A 22548-nucleotide genomic window follows, 5' to 3' on the forward strand; every position below is an offset into this window, starting at 1 on the left:
TATATTAATGCTAATATTACTCTTCATTGCTTTTGTCTAGAACATCGTCTTTCAGTTTCTCTTAAACTTCTAACTAGACTTGCTTTTTTATAGTCCCCTTGCTCTGTGGTCATTCCTGCATCTATTCTACATTCACTTAATTTTTCCTCTGCTCAATCTCCATTTTTTTGTGCCTTTAAATGGTTTTAAGTCTTTTCAGTGCTGTTTTTAAGAGGGTTATTTATAATAAATTAATTGTGGTTCTTTTGTTGTTTAGGGAGGCTTTTAATGTTTAATGTTTAAGAAATTAGTGTATTTTAATGTTTCTGTTGGAAGCCACCCAGAGTGGCTGGGGAAACCGAGCCAGATGGGCGTGGTATAAATAATAAATAATAAATAATAAATAATAAATAATAAATAATAAATAAATTATTATTATTATTATTATTATTATTATTATTATTATTATTATCTGTTTTCATTTATGCTGTGAGCTGCCTTAGGTCCTGCATTGGGAGAAAGGTGGGATATATATATATAATTCAAGATAAAGATTCGTCATTAGAACCACACAAATTGAACTTGCAATAGTATGCTGTATTATGGAATGCTCTAGCTCAGTGTTCCAACCAGCCACCTCATACTTTTCCCCATCACATGTTCTGTATACTGTGGCCACATAGCATGCTCAGATCTCAGTTTAGGAGCAATAATGTTCCTCCTCAGGTTGTATTTGTGGAGGGAGGGCTTTCTAGATTTTTCTGCTTTTGACTGCAGTCCTGCCAGCACACACCATCCGAATTCATACTAGAGGGAGTGGTATGTTGATAAATGCAGTGTATAAAAGCAAAATCTGTTAACTGAAATACCCAGAGGAAAAAGCAACAACATCATCGTGTGTATTTATTAAAGGTAAAGGGACCCCTGACCATTAGGTCCAGTCGTGACCGACTCTGGGGTTGCGCACTCATCTCGCATTATTGGCCGAGGGAGCCGGCGTATAGCTTCCAGGTCATGTGGCCAGCATGACAAAGCCGCTTCTGGCAAACCAGAGCAGCACATGGAAACGCCATTTACCTTCCCGCTGTAGCAGTTCCTATTTATCTTCTTGCATTTTGATGTGCTTTCGAACTGCTAGGTTGGCAGGAGTTGGGACCAAGCAACGGGAGCTCACCCTGTCACAGGGATTTGAACCGCCGACCTTCTGGTCAGCGAGCCCTAGGCTCAGTGGTTTAACCACAGCGCCACCTGGGTCCTTTATTAACTTATATTAATTATTTGTTCCATAATTTTCTTAACTTGAACAATTCTATTTGCTAAGTAAAATCTATTTGCTAAATAAAATCACACAATCAAGCCAGGCAAAAAGTACATATACAAAGCATAGCTGCAAATTAAAACAGAATATAAATGACAATTATAAAAAAGTTATCATTTCACAGGCTCCAAGGTACACACAGGCTGCACTCACACTCAAACTAAGTGGGAAGTGCGCAAGCCCAAAACTTTCACAGGCATGTCTTTATAGTGCTAAAGTTTTGCAGATATTTGATAGCACTTTGAAGTCCCTCCAACTGGGGATTTAAGACAAAGCATCACCTGACATCATTATGATGTCAAATGATTGACAGGTTTAGCCTGCTAGTTATTGGGGAGAGGTTCCCAAACCCTCTATTAAACCATGGTAGTGTGTCATGCAAATGCAGTGATAGAGTTATCTCCCAGCAAGGGCTTTCACATTAGCTGCGATATTGTGGGGCAGTTCTGCAAGTTTTATTGTATTGGTTGGGGACCAAAATAGATGATACTGTACTTTTGCTTCATATCTATGACGTTAAGTGCATTTTTTAAAAAGGCGTATTGCCAGTTCAGGCCCCCTAGTCCAGATCAGGGTAACTTTAGCCTTTGTCATTTGCTATGCAATGAATACAAAAAGTGTGGAGGTGCAAAGTGGTTCTTTGTGCATAATTTGGATGAGGATGAAGATATTTAATCTTAATGAGTGCTAATGTGTTGGTGATTGTGGTGCCTTATATTATTTTAGTTATGAAAATATTGGTATACTGCCATGTCTCTCATATATGCAGTTTACAGCAAGAAAACATTACACCAAATAATAATAATAATAATATACAGTAACAACTTAAAAGCAGACATCAATTGACCATTGTGGAAGCATATGTTCTTAACTGCCTACATACGGTAGGCCTTGCAGAATAGAAAAGTTTTTAACAGGTGTTTAGAAGCTGGCCTTAGGCATAGATTGATGCAAGAGTGATGCACAAAGCTATTCCTGTCATTAGGAACAGCTGGACAGCTTTCCATTTCTTCAGAGAACTACAGACATTATGGCAGCTTTGTTCCCTGAGTGGTTGGAATGCTCATAAACAACATTACACACCTCAACAACATAATTGTATCAGAATCTTCATCATCTCAAGCACAATGCAATTATACATGCAGTATATAGTTTTAAAACTATGTGAAAGAGTTATAATAAAAGACCAGCATCAAATATCTTACTTGATAATTCTGTCTGATATAACTATGCCTCTGACTACTGTTGTTGAACAGTCTTCTGTCATCAAGTGCAGACAAAAATTATTTTATTCTTGTATTATAAGGCTTGGTTCACACAGTTCCATCTTGAAGTCCTAAATTATAATCCACTAATAGTAAACGGAAATCTATTTATATCTGCTGTGCCACATGCCTATTTTAGTATGGAAACAAGCCATACTTCAAGCATGAAACTTCTGTTTGGTTTTCTACATACCATACCCTTGGGATATAGTAACAGATCAGTGCTTTTCTACTTAGTATCTCAAAACAAAAATAAATAGTGAAGAATATTATGCAAAATGCAAAACATACTAGCCTTTTCTAATGTACAAATTGATTCAGTTCTGAAGTGCCAAATGGACAGAGCCTGTTGGGACAAATGGAGAACTGAACTAGCCATAGCTGCCAAGTCTCCCACTGAAAAATGCAGGATCAGCAGTGGCGCGGCACCGGATGTCACTTCTACGCATGTCTGGACATGCGTAGAAGCAACTTCCAGTGCCGGCACCGCCCGATTTCCAGTGCCCATACATGGGTAGCGTGGCACTGGAAGTCACTTCTACGCATGTCCGGACATGCCTAGAAGCAACTTCCGGTGCCGCTCTGCCCAATTTCCAGTGCCCAGGCATGGGGAAGTCACTTCTACGCATGTCTGGACATGAGTAGAAGCGACTTCTGGTGCCGCGCTACCCATGCCTGGGCACCGGAAATCAGGCGGCACCAGGACCCAAAATGGAGCCTCCCTGGCAGGTAGGAAATCCGGAGGATTTACGGGATTTTTTTCCAATCTGGGCTGCCAGCGGGAAACGGTTTAAAATACAGGGGTATCCCGCGAAAAACGGGAGACTTGGCAGCTATGGAACTAGCTGGTCTTGCAAAAATGTAACAAGACATGAATAGAAACTTTTTTTAAAAAAATACATGAATAGGAACTTTAAAAAAAACTTTAAAAAAACCTTTTGTTTTAAATAAATAAAAATAAATACATTTTTGTTGATGAAAGAATATCCAGGCATTGAGTTACACTAAACTGTAACCTATGATTACTATTCTTCTGTACTGCAAATGCATGTATGGTCATCACAAATTGAAGCCAAGGGCATGCAGATGAAACATCCCCTGCAGAAACATCCTAGGTTACTTCATCGTGCAAATGAAATTGCACTTACAGCACTGAAATAATTAAGCAACAGTGTCAGTTTTCAGTTTCTTTAAATTTAATGGCCAGCAAAACCCCGTGTTACTTATTACTCCTTAAGAAATTATTCAGATATGGCATATGAATATGTCAATGTAATTCATGAAGTAGCTATCTTTTAGCTTTTGACCTTCCCAGTTAGGTCTGTTAAATGTTTTTCCTCTTTGGATTTCTAACACTGTATTTCACAGTTTCTAGTCAGAGAGGATTTAGGGTCCATCCATGCCATATTTTCTTTACTGTTATTGCAATATCTTACTCGTGCACAACATTATGCCATCATCAGCCCATTGTTCTCTGGTAATTCCTGCTCTTTATTCAGGCAACTTTTTCAAAATACATTTTGCAATTATTATTTTTTATTGAACTGTCACTTTGCTACTTTTGATGGCACTGTCAAACAATGTGCTATGCAAACTTTGATTGAGGGAGTAGCCTTAGCCTGCTGGACTGGTCTGGCATCTTTCTGCCCCACCGTCACCTTCTCTTTTGGCAAGGAGGCAGGGCAGGAGGGGTCTTTGGGGGGGGAATTGTTCTCCATTTCCTGGCCTCCACTAATCAGACCAGATGGTCAGCCATTTAATGATACTTTTCAGTCCTCTTGAATTAGCATGATCTTGTTTTTAACAAACAAAAACAAAACACACACACACCCCAAAAAACCCCACAATCAGTTCACAGATTACATCTGTGTTCTCACAGACTGTACTGTAAAAATCAGGGATCCAGTGCTACCATATTGCAAAAACATTGATCCATACTACTATTTAAACAGGATGCCACCAAAACCAAAGTCAATTATCACATTATTGCACCAATATAGTGCACCAATACAGTGAATCATAAAAATTACAGAGCCTATAAAGGAAAGGCTTACAAATACTGATCTCATTTTGATCTCTTTCCTCCTTTAAATAAATAGCATTCTAGATCTCTATTATCACTTTGCCTCTTTCATTCTCTTCCTTCAAAGAAGTACTTCAAGTCTGATAGCCAAATCCTATACATGTCTATTCAGAAGCAAGTCTAAATTATTTCCGTTAGGCTTACCCCTAGGTGATTGGTTGTCATATATAAGAGTGACCTGGAGGACAACCTAAACCCCCAAAATATAGTGGTTGGCAAAGAATAGGCAAGAGGGTGCCACCAAGGTAGGGGAAGGAAAGTAGTGAGACGTTATAGTGGTGGTGTCATAGAAGAGGAATGCACAGGCTTAGGCAGGCATCCCCAAACTGCGGCCATCCAGATGTTTTGGCCTACAACTCCCATTATCCCTAGCTAACAGGACCAGTGGTTGGGGAATATGGGAACTGTAGTCCAAAACATCTGGAGGGCTGAAGTTTGGGGATGCCTGGGCTTAGGGGTAGAGTTAGGAGAAACAGGTGGTGAACAACCCATTCATGTTAAAAGTGAGAAATAGCTTAACAATCCATGACAAAGGGAAAGCAATGTGCCTGGAAAGATTAAATTGCTTCAAAGAGAAACTCGGACAGTCACAGAAATATAGTTGGAGCACACTAAACATTTTGAAAAAGGCGATAGCCCATTGGCAAATGCTACAGTTAAACAACTCACAAAATAAAATAAAAAATTCCTTCAGTAGCACCTTAAAGACCAACTAAGTTTATATTTTGGTATGAGCTTTCGTGTGCATGCACACTTCTTCAGATACGTATCTGAAGAAGTGTGCATGCACACGAAAGCTCATACCAAAATATAAACTTAGTTGGTCTTTAAGGTGCTACTGAAGGAATTTTTTATTTTGCTTCGACTCAGACCAACACGGCTACCTACCTGTAACTCACAAAATATTCTGTGCATTCATTTATAGGGGAGGGAGGGTGTGAGAAGTGTGCTCTGGAACAACCTACCCGACCTAAAAACCACCACCCATGTCTCCTGCACCTCTTACTCCATACATTCATATGTTGCATAACGTAATATTCACTTATGTGTGGATATAGTGACAATTCCATTTAAAGGAAATACTACCACAGCAATGCTCCCATTGTGGACATGGCCTTAGATACTGAGCATCATATCCTTGGACATAGCCTTAGATGCTGAGCATCATAAAACCCAATAATAAGCTCAGCCTATGCTTAAGGTGAAATAGAAGGGGGGAAGACAAAGTTCTAATCAAAGTGTTAAAAATGTCACCTCTGCGTTCTTAAAGAAAGCAAGATAATTGTTGACTAGTGTTGGCAGTGGCGAGATCTCTGATTCAGTCATTTATGTAAAAGGTGCTAAATTATTTTGAAAATGCAGAGTAAATGAAATATGAAATTGCTAATTGGGGTGAATGTTTTCACTGTGTGACAGTAGTTCAGTATGTCTATACAAAGGACTTATTGACACACTTCATGTTGAATATCATATTCTGAAAGCAATACTGCTGCAGATTGATTGCCAGCATTGAAATGTCTGGCAAAGGGAGTCTTTCCAAGATCATTTGTAAAAGCTCATAAGCCCAATGAAGCAATTTGTTTCTCTGTAATGAAGAACAAGTAGGAAAATGCAACCTGTCTAATTAAGATTTCTCCCAGTACAGAAGTGAACAGAGATGCAGCAGGGGCCAAAACCCAGGATTAGGTCATTGTGGATTACAGTCAATCCATTGTGGATTACAGAACTATTTCCCAATACCTTTCTGTTACTGTCCTTACAAAAGGGTGTATGTATGTATGTATGTATGTATGTATGTATGTATTTAATTTGTTACTTGTTTTTCAACCTGTCACCATAGTACCTCATAACATTCATAAATCTAATAGAGCCATTAATAACGTTATATCTTAAGCAAACAAACATCCCCTACACAAAAGAAATCCAGCTGAAACAGGAGCAAACTCACAAGCCTGTCTCCCTTCCCTTCCTTTTTGTCTCTTGTCATGTTTACTTTACTTGTGCTTAACTCCTAACAGCCTCTGTCTCCCAAAAAAAATGCAGTGCTAATTAGGACTCTGCTGAATCTTCACTAGAGTTGAACACATTCTTTCAACAGGATCAAAGGAGCCAACTCCAAGGGGCTGAGGTCCCTTTGCCCTCCCCCAATAAAATATTTTAGGGGACCAGCCCCCCCTCCAAAGTTGGTGGGCATTGCCATTCAAATGGTGTACAGTACATGCATCACATCTTGTGATTGATTATGCAGAGTGGGGCTTCCTCCCCCTCCCCCAGTATTTTATTCAAGTTGGGACCTGTGAACATGACCAGAATGGCCACCAAGCCATTTCTACTGCCTTTACAGCATTGTTTGTAGCTGCTCACATTCATTCTTTCCATGGGCTGTTGCTGCTTTGTTGCCGTATTTTCCTCAGACCCCCTTCCTTGAGTGATACTACATAATCAGAAATTTTGTAGCAAGTGTTATGATCAGTAATGTGTTTCAACAAGATTGGATTATGTGTACCTGTACCTGTAATTGTAGCCACCTGGAAAAGTTAGTCACAACCTTTCCAGCTTGACTGTTATTTTATCCATTCATAAGTTGCCAGTTTATCTTATGAAACAATGCAGAGGTCTGTGGGTGTGGGTGTAAGCCTCATTCATGGTGATATCACTCCAACTGAGTTGGAGTGAGGGCAATGTTTCCTGGGATGCTCACATGTTGAACATAAGAAGTGCCCTGCTAAATCAGGCAAATACTTATCTGGCCCCTCATTCTGTTCTCAACCAGATACCTGTGGGAAGCCTGAAAGCAAGATCTAGAGGCAACTGTGCTTCCCATGCCTGGTGATTCCCTGCAGCTGGAATTCAACAGTAGATTTAGAACATAGCCATTGTGGCCAGTAGCCATTGATAAGCTTACAGTATACCCATGAATTTGTGCTGTCCTCTTGTAAAATCATCCAAGTTTGTGGCAATCACTGCCTTCTGTGGGAGCAAGTTCCATCGTTTAACTGTGCTATGCCAAGTATTTTCTTCTGTCCATCCTTTCGACATTCAGCTTCAGTGGATGTCCTCTTCATTGGAAACAGTGTTATGCCTAGCCGAAAACAATTTCTCTAACCACTTTCTGCATACCATGAATAACTTTAAATACTAACCTTTTCCCATAGAGCAGTTGCCGTAGCCTCTTGGTCATTTTGATTGTATGAAAATTTACATACGTCTACAAAAATAAATCCCAGAACACAACAAACAGTTAAGTGAAATCTAACATATACCAAAATGTTTGATACACAAACTACTTTATTTTAAATGTAGATGTTAGGGACTGGGCAGAGGAGGAATGGTGGAGACCACCTCCCCAGCCTGACCCTTCCAGAGAAGAAGAAGACAGTTCATAATTAGAACAGGGGTTTGAGGGAGGTCACAGCTCTGAGGATGATGAGGGGGGAAGTTGGGAAATAATGGGAGAGGAGGAGGCGGCGGCAGAGCCGGAGCAGCAGCTGGCTGGCATGTTATCACTAGAATGCATTCCAGACCCACCATCCTCCAGAACCTGGGGGGCCTTGGAAGTGGGAGAGATAAGAGCTCAGTGACAGATGGCTCTAAGTGGCAACCGTAAAGGTGCTGTTGATGAATGAGGAAGTGGGAGAAAAGTGGGGTGGAGATTTACTCGTGACAATATCATTATTCAGAGAGGCTGCATTCCCAAGCCTCTCTGTGAATATTGAATAAAAGCAGATGGTAAGGACTTTTCCTTGTCTTGTCCATTCCTGGCAATCTGCTGTGGGGGTTGGTTTGTCGGTCGCCTGACAGTAGAACTACTCACAATCGTACAAGTACAAAATAAACTGACTAGAACTGTATTTTCAATATGTAATAATGGACATACAGTACATCATTGCATTCTTACAAATAGACTGCCATCTGCTCTTACCATCTACATTATTATATAATATTGATATTGCTCTTCTGAGCTATAAATGTCATCATCATGCAGGCAAATAAGAAAAGCCTTTGCCTCGAGCAGCTTACTGTCTAAATAAAGACTGTGCTTTTAAAGTGGATATTTTGACCAAAGTAATTATATAGTCTAGACCTGAAAGTAGACAAGCAAAGGTCATGTAAATAAAGGGGGGGCTTTATCTTTCAATGAAGGGATTCACAATTTATGTAATTCAAATAGTTTTTACTAACCAGTAACAAATATGCAACTCTAATAATTAAATAGGTATTCATATTTCTGATAGAGCAGTTTATATCTAATGCTCCCCCCCCCTCAAAAATAATAACAATACGTGATTACATAATGGATAGATTAACTCTGTATTGGTTTAAACTGATACTGAACAAGTATTATTTCCTAGTGTATTGTGGCCTGTGCTTTTTCTTTGTGGACTCCTGCATAATAACCATGGTTGGTTCTAGGGTGGAGGTACAGCACCTCCATTTGTAATATTGTTGCATTTATGTAGAATAGACATTTCATTTAGAAACTGTAAATAATTTCTCTGTTTCAAACTCATGCCCATGCTTAGAACCTTTCATAGCATTTCCTCCTGAAGAAAAAAATTATTTTTAATTTGGATACCTGTACAAGGCCACTAGTACAAAGTTGATAAGATGAAACACATCAACACTTTGTATTATATTTACTAATATACTCACTGATTTTTGTTTTCTTGTGTTGCGACTTTGTTTCAGCTAAACACTTTGCAACAATTTGCCTCTTCTTGTAAAAGATCCAGGAGAAGGCTAGCTGCTTGGTGGCAAACCCTTTATAGGTTGTGCTTAAACCTTACAAGAATTAGGTCCAAAAAATAGTCTCTAAAGAAGTAAGGAACAGTAGAACTCCAGGAATTACAGAAGTATAGTCAGGACTACCAAAATACAAGAGTAAACAGAAACACCGAAGAGAAAAGTAGTCTGTAACAAATTGGAAGCAGGGATTCTATTAATAACGTTTATATTAATTATTTTATATGCTTCTCTGCTGGCCTTCATAGAGGGGCAGGAAAGTCCAAACAGGATTAATCCAGAAGATTAATCATCTCCTATTATGGCAACTTCTATACTCCTTCCTTGAGCTTTCCCTGAATTTGAGCTGGTCCTGTCATCTAGACCAGGGATTATGGTTTAGAGCAAACTCTGATCGGTATTAAGAGTAAACAACTTCAAACACTGATTTCTGAAGCTAGCTTGTTAAACTAAACAGTTTGTTATAATGCACAATCCCTGGTTCAGATCACATGGCAATCTTGCTTTTTTCATTTTTCCTTAAAAAACTGCCAAAGTCCTCCTCTAGCTATATGGGAGAGGGCGGGTGAGTGCAAGCTTGAAGCTTCACATTTTAGCATAACATGCAAATGTGACCAAAGTGTCTTTCCTTTAACACCCTTCTGGCACTGACTCAAAGGCAATAACCTGTTTTAGGCCGCAGAGTAAGGCAAAATGAATGCATTTGTAACCATAGGCCATCACTGCAAACTCATTCTTATAATGGCAATGTTAAGAGTATGCTTTTTTTTAAAAAAAAAACTTTTTAAGGGTGTCTAAAATTAAATACAAGGATGTCCTGGAACTGATGGATGGACGAGCAGAAAATGAGGGAAATACAAGATGTGGCAACAATTTATTTTTAAAAATCCAGAATAATACAGTGAGAATGTACCCAGAAATCTATGAAGAAATAAAGTTGTTGTATTTCACTTTATAAACAATCAGTGCAATAATTACAATCCATAGCTAATGGTGCATAAATCTATTGTCTTAATCAAAATACACATCTTCTATGGATTTTGGAAAGTGGTCTGTCTGTCTGCTCTTTATAAGTTCACCCACCTCTCGAAATATCGTTGCAAAATTTGGCCCAAGGCTTCTTGAGGTCAGGGCAATGGTTTTCATCAGTGTTGCAATGTTTATCACATTTTGAATCAGTGTGGCAAACTAAAATGACTTTGGTGTGACTTCACCCATTTTTTTGGCATAAGTATGGCCACCTTCTGAGATATCATTGCCAAACTCAACATGAGGGTTCCTGAGGTGGGAGCGGTGGTCTTCATGGATGTTTGGAAGCCAGGCACCATTTTGAGGCAAGATGGAAGAGCGAAACAGGACTTTGCCTCATTTCTCTCGTAGGTTCAGTCACTTCTCAAGATATCAAATAGGCGTGAGGTGTTTGTCAACGTTTAGATGCCAGCTACCACTCTGAAACAGCATAGCAGACTAAAATGTGATATTGACATGACTTCACCCATTTTTTTGCATAACTGATCCAAACTTACAAATTACACTACCCACTTAAAAATCACACACTAAAAATGGTTTCTAATAGTTCCTGAGCAGTGTAAAGCACTCACTGCTGGTACAGACTGATTTTGGCTTGAATTGTTTGTTCTTTATAGTTGTCACAGAACATGCCAGCCAGTTAATTACCTTGTTCGAGCTGGAGTTAACTCTTTATTAACAGAAACATGGTCTTCACTGACTTTGCTGGGTGTCAGCCTAAGGAGTACAGCAGGTCATGCCCTGTGGGTATTACTTTATGAAATCAGTTGCTGAGACTGAAAGTCCCTACCTCCCCACAGCCAACTAAATTCTCTCTTCTTTAAGGATTTTCCCAAGCAATCAGAGGCTGCGCCTACATGAAGCCTGTTGCTGCTCTGCCTCTTTCAGCCCTCTTCTGGTTCTAAGCAGACAGAGGGGTAGGGGAGCTTGTCATAGCAGGACAGGAAGACAACCATGGCTCTTCACCAACCTGACATATCTCTGCCTCTCCCACTCACCTGCTTCATATTCTGTCCCTGATTCTTGACTTATTTATGCCATAGACTCTCCCAGCTCACGAAGCCCTGTAACCCTTTCATCCTCCTCCATCCTCAGAGAGAGAGAAAGGGAAGGAGGGAAGAGAGGGAAGGAAGGATGAGAGAGAGTGAAAGAAAGAGGGAGAAAGAAGGAAGGAAGGAAGGAAGGAAGGAAGGAAGGAAGGAAGGAAGGAAGGAAGGAAGGAAGGAAGGGGGGTGTGTGAAAGGGGGGAGGAAGGATGGAAGGAAGGATGGACGCTGGGAGGAGGGGTGGAAGGGGCTCCCTTCCATCTCTCCTCTCACCTTGCTCGCTGTCACGGAAGCAGCCCGAGAGCCGGTTTCCCGCTGTGCACGGATTTGGCTCTGGTTCTGGCTCTCGCATTCACTCTATAGGACACACTGATTTTTCCCTTCCTTTTGGGGAGGGAAAAAGTGTGTCTTATGGAGCAAAAAATACAGTATTAGCATTGATCCCCCGCCATTTCCAATTTCACCTTCCAGTGTGCCAGTGTAAGGCAAATGCCTTTTATAAGTATTAAGCTCTGGTCTTTAGTTAAATTTATGGCTTCTAAATCATGTATTGCATTCATTGTCTCTTCAGAATTAGTGAAATAATTACATAGCACTATTGCAAGGGAATAATTTCAGTGATTTGGGGTGGAGGTTCTTAATGTTATTTTGGGTCTTGAAAACAAGTGACAAAGTAGCTAAGTAATTATTGCTAACTAACTATTGGGCATACAGAAGCCCCACAAAAAATATCTTTAGAAACGGATAGAATGATTGTGGGTAAAGGAAAGAGCAACAAATGATGTGATACAAAGAAAAAAAACATTATTAAGTCCTCTTAATATTTAATAATATTTAATAAGAAATATTTAATAAGGACTGCATCAAAGCATAAAGTGGTCTAAAAGATGTGCTGTTGTTGCTCAGCTGCTTGTAAATATATCATAAGTGTTCACAGCAGGGGCACGTGATGCTGATGGTGTGCGGTAATGTGTTTCTGATTTTGTGTAGACACATACAAGCTCTATCTGGCAGCATGCAACAGCCAATTAAAAATCTTGCAGTATAGGCTCAGAATCATGTGTGATGAAAAACATGATGAAGTTGTATATAATGAGGTCTCTTGGGTCATGGGCCCTTTTGTTGTCTTCAGTGGAAACTAGTGCTGGTGTTGTATACTCCCACATCTTTTTAAAAACAGAATTTTTAAAATGAAAAAGGGGTGCTCAAAGTAAGAGTAGTTTAAGAACAGGCAAGTAGTTAATACATCCTCACCAGTAATGAGTGTCGTGTCTAGTAAGAAGGGGGAAATACTTTAATATCCTATAAAATCACAAAATATACTCACCATACTATCTGAATTAATTGGTTTGTGACAGATATGCTGGGTAGAATGATAGAATCATAGAATTGGAAGAGACCACAAGGGCCATCCAGTCCAACCCCCTGCCAAGCAGGAAACACCATCAAAGCATTATTGACATATGCCTGTCAAGCCTCTGCTTAAAGACCTCCAAAGAAGGAGACTCCACCACACTCCTTAGTAGCAAATTCCACTGCCGAACAGCTCTTACTGTCAGGAAGTTCTTCCTAATGTTTAGGTGGAATCTTCTTTCTTGTAGTTTGAATCCGTTGCTCCGTGTCCGCTTCTCTGGAGCAGCAGAAAACAACCTTTCTCCCTCCTCTATATGACATCCTTTTATATATTTGAACATGGCTATCATATCACCCCTTAACCTTCTCTTCTCCAGGCTAAACATACCCAGCTCCCTAAGCCGTTCCTCATAAGGCATCGTTTCCAGGCCTTTGACCATTTTGGTTGCCCTCCTCTGGACACGTTCCAGCTTGTCAGTATCCTTCTTGGACTGTGGTGCCCAGAACTGGACACAGTACTCCAGGTTGTTGTGTTGTAGATTATTTGTGGCCAATCAGACCAATTGTTGCTTTTATAAATTGAGCATAACTGATAGTATATAAGTAAAATAAATAAAGCTATAGTGTTAAGTGGTAGGAGACATAGCATATTTGGGGGAAAAAATTAATATAACCCAGCATAACAGCAAAATTGACATTGTTGTTGCTGGCACAATAATCCATGTATAGGAAGCAAAAATCATGGTTTCTCAATAATTCTGACCTTGTTGCATTTAAACCATAGTTAAATTAAACTATGGTTTAAGGAAGAACACGTGGCTTACTAGAGCTAAAACTGTGGGTGCTTCACTCCTCTCCTGTTCCTGCTGCTCTTGGTTTACCACTCGTGGTTTGTTTGAGGGAAACAAACCGCCTGTGATTTTAACTCCATGCTCAAGTGAGCTGTGTGTTCACCTTTAAACCACAGTTTAGTTTAAATGTGATTTAAAGTAGCATGCAAACAAGACCACAGATAACACACCTTTTTCAAAATATTTTTCTTTCATTAGTCCAATAGCATTGCAATAGACTTGACTATCCCCGTCCAGGACCGGCTGTAGTTGGTTGACCAGCCATAGCTTGTAAAGGATACTCCATGTCACAGAAGCAACTTGAGTCTCTGGTTATATCAGAAAATATATTCAGTTTATTAGCCCTCATCCAGCCCATCACTAAACTTAGGAAACTAGTTGAGCACTTCCACAGACTCACCTGATTCAGGAGAAAGAACTGGGACCTGCAAAAGATGCTGCAATGTGAAGTCCTCCTGTTCGTTGACTCAGTAGTAACCTTCTTCATGATACCCCACTCCAGTCCCCTTCCCCCTCAGTTTTCAGTCTCATTCCCTAGTCTGTCAGCATTTTGTGACTACTGAGCAAGACAGGAAGCAGGTCCTCCAGGACTCACAGCCAAGTTGTGCCATGAATAAATTAAGAGGAAAAATATCATCATTTGCATTGTCATAAGTTTTATGTCTAGCTGGAATGTGTCCAGGGTCTTGCCTGCCTGGATGGATGGGTTAGGATGTGCAGAAACTTAGTCTTTTCCGTGGCTGGAATGTATCCTGCATGGTTGGACTGTACAAATTTGCATCCACTGGCCCATCTACGTTGCCTCTGGCCTCAATCATCATTTGCATATGGTCATTGGACTGGAAAAGGTTCTTCGCTCCTGCAGTAGGGCTGGATGATATCAGCTTTTCAACACTGCGGTGTATCACCAGCCAAACATCACAGCCTGGTGATATACCGCGATGTTGAAAAAACAAGCTGCTTTGACCTCAGCCCGCGAGGCTCCAGGTGAAACTACTGCAGCTCTCACTGTGGGAGCTGAGGTGGTTTCACCGCAGTGCATTGCGGAGTGGGACAACACAGCTTGTTTGCATGGCTCAGCTGGGGTGTGGGAGGACTTGCCAGCGGAGCCAGTCCCAGTGCTTTCTCTGCCCTGATACATCACCCAGGCCTACCCTGAGGTAAAGATTGCCTACTTAAAGTGCAGTATGCATACTATAGAATATCTCAGAGATAAACTACCTAGTGGTGGGTACAGAAATCTGCGTGGTCCTAACAGCAGTTTCTTTACATCACCATGCAAAACAGCAAAGTATACTTCGGACAGATTGAACATTTCACTGCTTCATTCTCCCTCTACTATGACTTGCAAGCCTCTCAAATAGTTCTTACCACTTTATTCTAATACAGCTTTCTTGAGGTTTATTGTTTTGTCATTGCAAGCAGCATTGTAAATAGAGTATAGATATAGATACAGATATTAACATGGTAAATTCACACATTTTATGGCATAAAATGAGAAAAATAATCCTAGAGTAACCCTTTTCTAGTCACAGGTAGGTAGCCGTGTTGGTCTGGGTCGAAGTAAAATAAAAAAATTCCTTCAGTAGCACCTTAAAGACCAACTAAGTTTTTATTTTGGTATGAGCTTTCGTGTGCATGCACACTTCTTCAGATACCTGGTATCTGAAGAAGTGTGCATGCACACGAAAGCTCATACCAAAATAAAAACTTAGTTGGTCTTTAAGGTACTACTGAAGGAACCTTTTCTAGTCATTTTGAACAAAACAGCCTTTTATCTTGTTAAGTTTTAAATCAGTTAAATCAGCCTACATAGTGGTTCGGTACAGATGTTTCCTACATGGGCATAGGCAGGGGGGCAGGAGGGGGCAATTGCCCCCCCTAGAAGCAGGGCCGCTGGCCAGCCTGCCCCGCTGCCCGCCCGGTGCCGTCTCCCTTCTCCCTGGCTGGCTGTGGGGCGGGCGGGGGGAAAGCCCCAGAGCCGCGCAAAGCGTTTGGCTGGCTTTCCCTCTGCCCGCCCCACAGCCAGCAAGGGAGAAGAGAGACGTCCCTTCTAGCCGGCTGGCTGTGGGGCGGGCGGAGGGAAAGCCAGCCAAATGCTTTGCGTGGCTCTGGGGCTTTCCCTCCGCCCGCCCCGGCGATCGCAGAGGGGGAGGAGGGGATTGGAGTAGCCTGATTTCGGGCTGATCCTGGCGCCCCGCCCCTGCCGATCGCAGAGGGGGAGGAGGGAGTCGGAGCAGCCCGATTTCGGGCTGATCCTGGCGCCCCCTCGCCCCTGCCGATCGCAGAGGGCGAGGAGGGAGTCGGAGCAGCCCGATTTCGGGCTGATCCTGGCGCCCCCTCGCCCCTGCCGATCGCGGAGGGCGAGGAGGGAGTTGGAGTAGCCCAATTTCGGGCTGATCCTGGCACCCCCCCCCGCCCCTGCCGATCGCAGAGGGGGAGGAGGGAGTCGGAGCAGCCTGATTTCAGGCTGATCCTGGCGCCCCCTCGCCCCTGCCGTTCGAGGAGGGGGTCGGAGCAGCCCGAAATCGTGCTGCTCCGATCCCCTCCTCCCCCTCCGCGATCGCCAGGGCAGGTGGAGGGAAAGCTGGCAAGGGAGAAGGGAGCTTTCCTTGCCCCGCTGTGGCCCCTCCCCCTCCCCTTGGCCCCGCCCCTTGCCCCCCTAATTTTCATCCTGGCTACGCCCCTGGTTTCCTACACAAGTGTTGTGCTCACATGCTCTTTTTCTCTTTCTCTCCTCCTCTCCACATGCTAGAAAAGGAAATCAATATCATCTGTTTTAACCAATCTGTTTTTAAATTAACCATGGTTCTTTGAGACATTTGATGTTAGAGAGCCGTGATTTGTTTAAACTATGGCAAGTGAGAAACAACCAGTATCAATCTGTAGACCTAGATAGTGGCTTGTTCTCAAACCATATTTTAAATAAAGCACTGCTTCTCAAGTTCAGTCATCAGGAAAGTTACTTAGAAGGAAGGATAAAGGCTGGTAGTGATAGAGAAATTATTTGTAAAATGTTCCTAAAATAGAATAAGACAGGCAAAACACACAAATCCAACTTCCTTCTGTTGGATTATATTTGCCACACAAATGCCAATTAAAATAAAATATTCTAGAGCGCTTTTCAAACGTTTGGACTTTTCTTTGTCTACAATTGTACTCAAAGGACAGAAGATTGCTCAGTTCTCATTTAATATTAGGGGCTGCCACCCCTGCTCGCTCTGCTTGCCAATGCTGTCTTCCCCTTGCCCCTTCCTCCGCACCTGACCAAATGCCCCCTTTCCACCTCACCCACCCTGCCACCTATCACCCTCTCCCCACAGCTCACCTCAAGCCCCTCTGCTCTCACCCAAGACCTATATCATTTCAAAGGCTTGCTAAAACCTACGTTTAATAGAAGGAGCACTGCACAAGAGGCTTGGTAACCGCTGTGTGAAGGGCCTCCCCCTGCCCCGTTAAACCTTGCACTTCACAGTTGGTTCCCGCTCAGTAAACAGCTCAGCTGGGCCAGCCTGCTGTTCTTTGTGCTTCAGTTGGCGTGGCCACCTGTTATATAGGCAGACTGAAAACAGCTTTGACGTGATTACTTTTCCATGCTGACTCCATAATTATGTAGTGCCTGTCATCATATTATTCCTGCATCAGGCGGGCACTGCTTTCACACCAGCATCAGCTGGGCCAGGCAGAAGAATCACATCATTTAGCAGTGCAACAATTTCAGCTATGCATAATAGCAGCCACTTTTCTATGTTTTTTTTTTGTATTGTATAGCTATATAACACTTAAACTGCACATGGTGGCATCATACTACTGTCTCCAATTGTATATATTTTCCTCAATCATGTCTAAAGTGAAGTGGAGCACTGTTAGGTGGTACTAAACTCTTCCTCTTATTTGCATCTCTTTTCCCTCAACTAGACTCTAAAATTGGGAGTATAGCTAAGAATAACGCAGCTGTATGAAGGAAAAGTAGATAGAAAGTTGAACTTACATAGTTTCTCTTCATTAAATAAGGCAGGACTAGAGGAAGGATGTCGTTTTGCTAAAGCTTTTTGAGCATGTGTAACATTTCTGTTTTTTCAGGATACAGCTTGGATAATATATATGCTGTAAAAAAAAGGCTAGTGATGTGTGTGTGTGTGTGTGTAAGTGGTTAATATTCAAAACCAAATACTAAGATCGGTTCATAATTCTCACTACACCTTGCCATCAACATTGAATGTGGTGTGAATATGAATAACTCAATATCTGCAGCTAAAATGGAATGGAATTTTTGATGCGATGCACTTTGCTTATAACTACAGTAAGCCTACAATTTACACTTGCTTTACTTAAGTGATTGCAACCTTAGGTGGGTGGAGGACAAACAAACAAACAGAGAGAACTGTCTGAAGTAATCTCAAAACATAGGCAAACAAATAGCACACAGAACTGGTTTTTGACCTAGTTTGGCTTTTGACTCATGAGCCTTTGGCTCACAATCCTTTGGCTAATTCATATAACACAAAACCATAGTTTACCATTATATCAAAAGACATTGCTTCTTAGCGACTTGTGCGAATTTTTCCAAATTCTTCTGGATTTGGGGAGTATGAACTTTTGAAGTTGCTATTATAGACATTGCAACAGGATTCCTAAAATCAGTCTCAGAGATAATATGAAGAAAGTATTTATTAAAATAGAATGGAACAAGTGATTTCAGAAACTGGTTTTATATCCTTGATTCCAACCCTTTGTTTTGCTCCTTTGCATATAAATAACTATGTAACATCTGAACTATGGAAGGAAATGCCTAATTTTCAGTCATTGAAATTTTTTATTATTTGTCTTTTCCCCATTTTTCTCTCTAAGGAGGAGGAAAGAAATGTGGCCATTATATATTTGTAGATATGAATATTTTTAGCCACAGTTTTTAAAATAAAACACATATTGTTTCTGTCTTATCAGAAATTACATCACCGAATCACTGGCCAAGTATTCTTGATTTATGATTGCTCAAAAGCGCTTCTGTGCTTAAATTAAAAGTTGTTTCATTCTAACAAAGCCCAGTCTCTTTTACTAAAATAGATGTTCCCCCTAAAGAGAGTAAATAACACTCTGTTAAGTGATGTTAAAAGTGTTTCTTTGAAAGAGCAGCAGGAACTGAATCAAATCAGTATTTTAGCAATACCTCTTAAGGCAGGCATCCCCAAACTGCGGCCCTCCAGATGTTTTGGCCTATAACTCCCACGATCCCTAGCTAACAGGACCAGTGGTCAGGGATGATGGGAATTATAGTCCAAAACATCTGGAGGGCCGAAGTTTGGGGGTGCCTGTCTTAAGGAATTTTATTTTTTATAATAACTGTCATGTGATAGAAACAACTTCTGAAGAAGTGTGCATGCACACGAAAGCTCATACCAATGACAAACTTAGTTGGTCTCTAAGGTGCTACTGGAAGGAATTTTTTTATTTTGTTTTGACTATGTCAGACCATCATGGCTACCTACCTGTCATGTGATAGTTTATTGTGACCTCTTTACTAGTATATACTAGCCTGACATCTGGTTGGTTGATAGGGGATCAAATACTTATTTCACTCATTATAATACCTAAAGGCAGCCCTGTTTAGGGAAGTTTTTAATCTGTGATATTTGATGTATTTTAATGTTTGTTGGAAGCCGCCCAGAGTGGCAGGGGAAGCCCAGCCAGATGGGCAGAGTATAAATAATAAATTATTATTATTATGCACATCAATCTCTGACTTTTGTCTTCTGAGTTTCTGGGGTTTTTCCTGTTGTTATTCTGTCTCTCACAGTCACATTAAACCTACCATTAAAATTATGGACTGGTCATTTCTTTGTCAGAGGGCAAACAGGCAAATTTAGCAGGGGATCAAATACTTCCCCCCCCTCACACTATATATATAATATGTTGTTGTTGTTTAGTCATTTAGTTGTGTCCGATTCTTCGTGACCCCATGGACCAGAGCACGCCAGGCACTCCTGCCTCCCGCAGTTTGATCAAACTCATGTTTGAACACTGTCCAACCGCATATATTTCAAAGGACATTGACAGCAATTGACCCCAGAGTTTTCCCTCTTGCCATGCTATGTGGTGCTGCTTTGAGTGATTAAAAATGCATAATGTAATAAAAGGAGGAATAGTTTATGAAGGAAACTATTCTTGCACAGTTGCATCAACATGTCATACTCAGTAGGCACTGATGCAGAAATGATCAGAAAGAGAAATGAATTCCTGCAAAGTATATTTTGAGTCAGATTTTGATCTCACTTTTGTGATTGGGTATTTTAGTCACTAGGAAAGGCCTAAGTAATGTAGCAGTGCTCAAAACAAAAGTTAATACTGCACAGGAAGGGAAACAGTCCAGAGACGGATTGAAAAAAAACAGGGGCTTATGTCTGACGGACTGATAAGATGGATAGCATCTATTTTTGGAGTTGAACTTCCCAGTGATAAAGAGAAATGCTGTTCAAAGTATCATGGATAAACGACAGCAACATATTCAACAGGAAAGCCTAGAGATGTGTCACTTCTCCCAGATAAATGTAAGATGGCACTGATGCTGCACAGCCTGCAGAAGCCACAGTAGCAACACTTCAGTAAATACTAAATTGGGCAGAATATTGTTTCATCAGGTAAATAGAGGCGAGGAAAAATATGTATATAAAATAAATCCCATTTTAAGTCACACTACTGAAATTCTTTTACTGAATTATGCTTCCCAGTATTAAATCTGGTTATATATAATCCACACACTTTGTTAAAGTGATCCAAATAAAAGGCTTGTTGAGAGAGAGAGGAAATGAATGCATCAGGTTTGTTAAGAAGAATATGTTTACTCTATTAATATTGCCAACTATAGCTGTGGTGTCTTTCTATTGCTTTTCCCAAAGGCATTGCATTGCAAACTTATGCAAACTTATTTATAGTGCGCCTAGTTGTGTAACTGGTGTTTTTTTGTAGCTTTTGGCTAAGATTCCAATACCAAGACTTCCTGCTAATTCAGCTACAATATGATATTAACAAAAAGTCAACCTGTCAGGTTTTTGAGACAAATTCAAAAGTTTACTAATGTATTACTGATCTTATTGGGGGGGGGGGGAAGTGTGGTAATGGAAAGAGAATAAAATTCATTGGGAATTTTAACAAGCCAAGGGAAGCTGTGTTATGTCAGGTGTGGGGAACTTTTTTTGAACCTCAGGGGCCACATGCCAATAGAGGATGGGAGCAGAGACAGCAGTAGACAAAGCAACAAATGTCAATTTCACCTTTGCACAGAAGGTTACTTTCTGCACACATTCACACATCCCTCAGTATCCTTCATACAGGCAACCAACAGCCATTATCAGAGTTCAGAGACACATTCCAGTCAGGCAAACCACTTAAATTAAGTATGAAATAGGGCTAGTGAGTGGTGTGGACTGAGGAGAGAGAAGACAGCTGAGGAGGGTTGTGCTTCACAGTCCAAAAAGAAATTAAGGGTTCCATCAGAATCCCAGATCTACTGCCTTTAATTTAAGGGAGATACAGTGAGTTCCTTATTTTCTTACCAAGCAAGTCTGGGACCATCCTTGTCCCTAGGATCCCTGGAATACACATTCAAGATTAAGCTGTCCCCTTTCTCCAACCTATTAAGTCCACCTTGAAAGCTCTATAGTTTCTTCCAACTAGCATTTCTTCACCTCAGGTTGGATCCTCCCTCCAGGGAAGTTAAGCAAGGTCTTTAATTTTCTGCTTCTGCCTCTTCAGGGAGACGTGCCACTCTGCCCTTCCAGTCCGATCCTGCCTCAGCTGGGGTAGGTGGGGTCTTTGGAGCTCTATAAACAGTCAAGCCATTACTGGTTATTTCAGAGCAGGGTTCTCCTGCTTGTTTTTTTCTACCTTTTCTTTTTTCTTTTCCTCATCCTGTCATTGAGTTACTGCCTTCTTCCCCTTAGTCTTCCTCATCACTGGAGGACGATTTGCAAACAACGACAAGCAGCGTGAACAGGATTCTTGCTGCTTTTCAAGTACAGCCCTATACTTCGAGCCAATCATTGCAGGGCCAGCTACATGCAATTAGCATGGGACTTTTGAATAACTGACCTATGCCTTTCAACTGTACACTTCTACTTATAGAAGTGGATTAAGATAACACATCTTTGTGGCTGTCTTTCCTTGCTTGTGGAATATTTTTACTGGTGCAGCTTGCCAAATCATAATTTCCTTAACTGCCTACAGCAAGAGGTTTTGTTTTTGTATCAGAGAACAATATTTAAAGACCATTTCAACCGTGGGAAACAAGTACTGAAGCTCTCTATCCCAGCTGTAGAAAGTATATCACTAAGATAGTGAACTTTTAAGAGAAAACTAAGGAACTTCAAGACTATATGAACACAGTGAAGAAGTGTAAAATCCGACAAAGATATGTACCTTTACGACAATGAAGATTTTGAAGGGGTAAGCTTTGAACATATTGTATGTAAGCGGACTGTATAGACATGTAAAATTTATGATTATTTTTGAACCATAAGGGGAAATATGCCATCACTCTGCTTTTTGAGGGAAAGGGGAAATGGGTGTTTGTGAAAAACTGAAAAACATGCAAAATTCACTTTTTGTGCCTCACCTAAACTTAGTTTATAATCTTTTGTATATTTATAAAATTTAGAAGTAGATATGTTTGCTATCCCCCAACAATAATTGCAAATATACCCATTTTATTTATTTTATTTTGAATGTTTATAAACTGCCCTTCAAGACTCCAGCATTCTGTTCTATTAGATATGAAGGTACAATCTGCTATACCCTTAGGTATCTAAGTATGCAGTAGCTTTTCCCAGTTGTGAAAACTAGGAAAAATGAAATAAAATAAAACCATGTCATAATAACGGAAGAG

General features: G+C 40.8%; 1 protein-coding gene across 6 annotated transcripts in view; it reads left to right on the plus strand.

The window, feature by feature from the left end:
• The window catches only part of CACNB2 (calcium voltage-gated channel auxiliary subunit beta 2), a 138888-nt gene that overhangs the window by 51300 nt on the left and 65040 nt on the right, over positions 1–22548 (plus strand). Inside the window, exon 1 of one of the 6 annotated variants that reach the window (XM_088654102.1) lies at positions 21760–22109. The exons of the other annotated variants lie outside the window; for them this stretch is intronic. Within the exon in view, the coding sequence (XP_088510228.1) occupies positions 22077–22109 (33 nt within the window). The 5' untranslated portion in view covers positions 21760–22076. Of the gene's footprint in view, positions 1–21759; positions 22110–22548 lie in introns of those variants that run through there. 6 annotated transcript variants of the gene reach the window in all.

This window comes from Zootoca vivipara, chromosome 11, assembly GCF_965207765.1.
Source record: "Zootoca vivipara chromosome 11, rZooViv2.hap1.1, whole genome shotgun sequence".
NCBI lineage: Eukaryota > Metazoa > Chordata > Lepidosauria > Squamata > Lacertidae > Zootoca > Zootoca vivipara.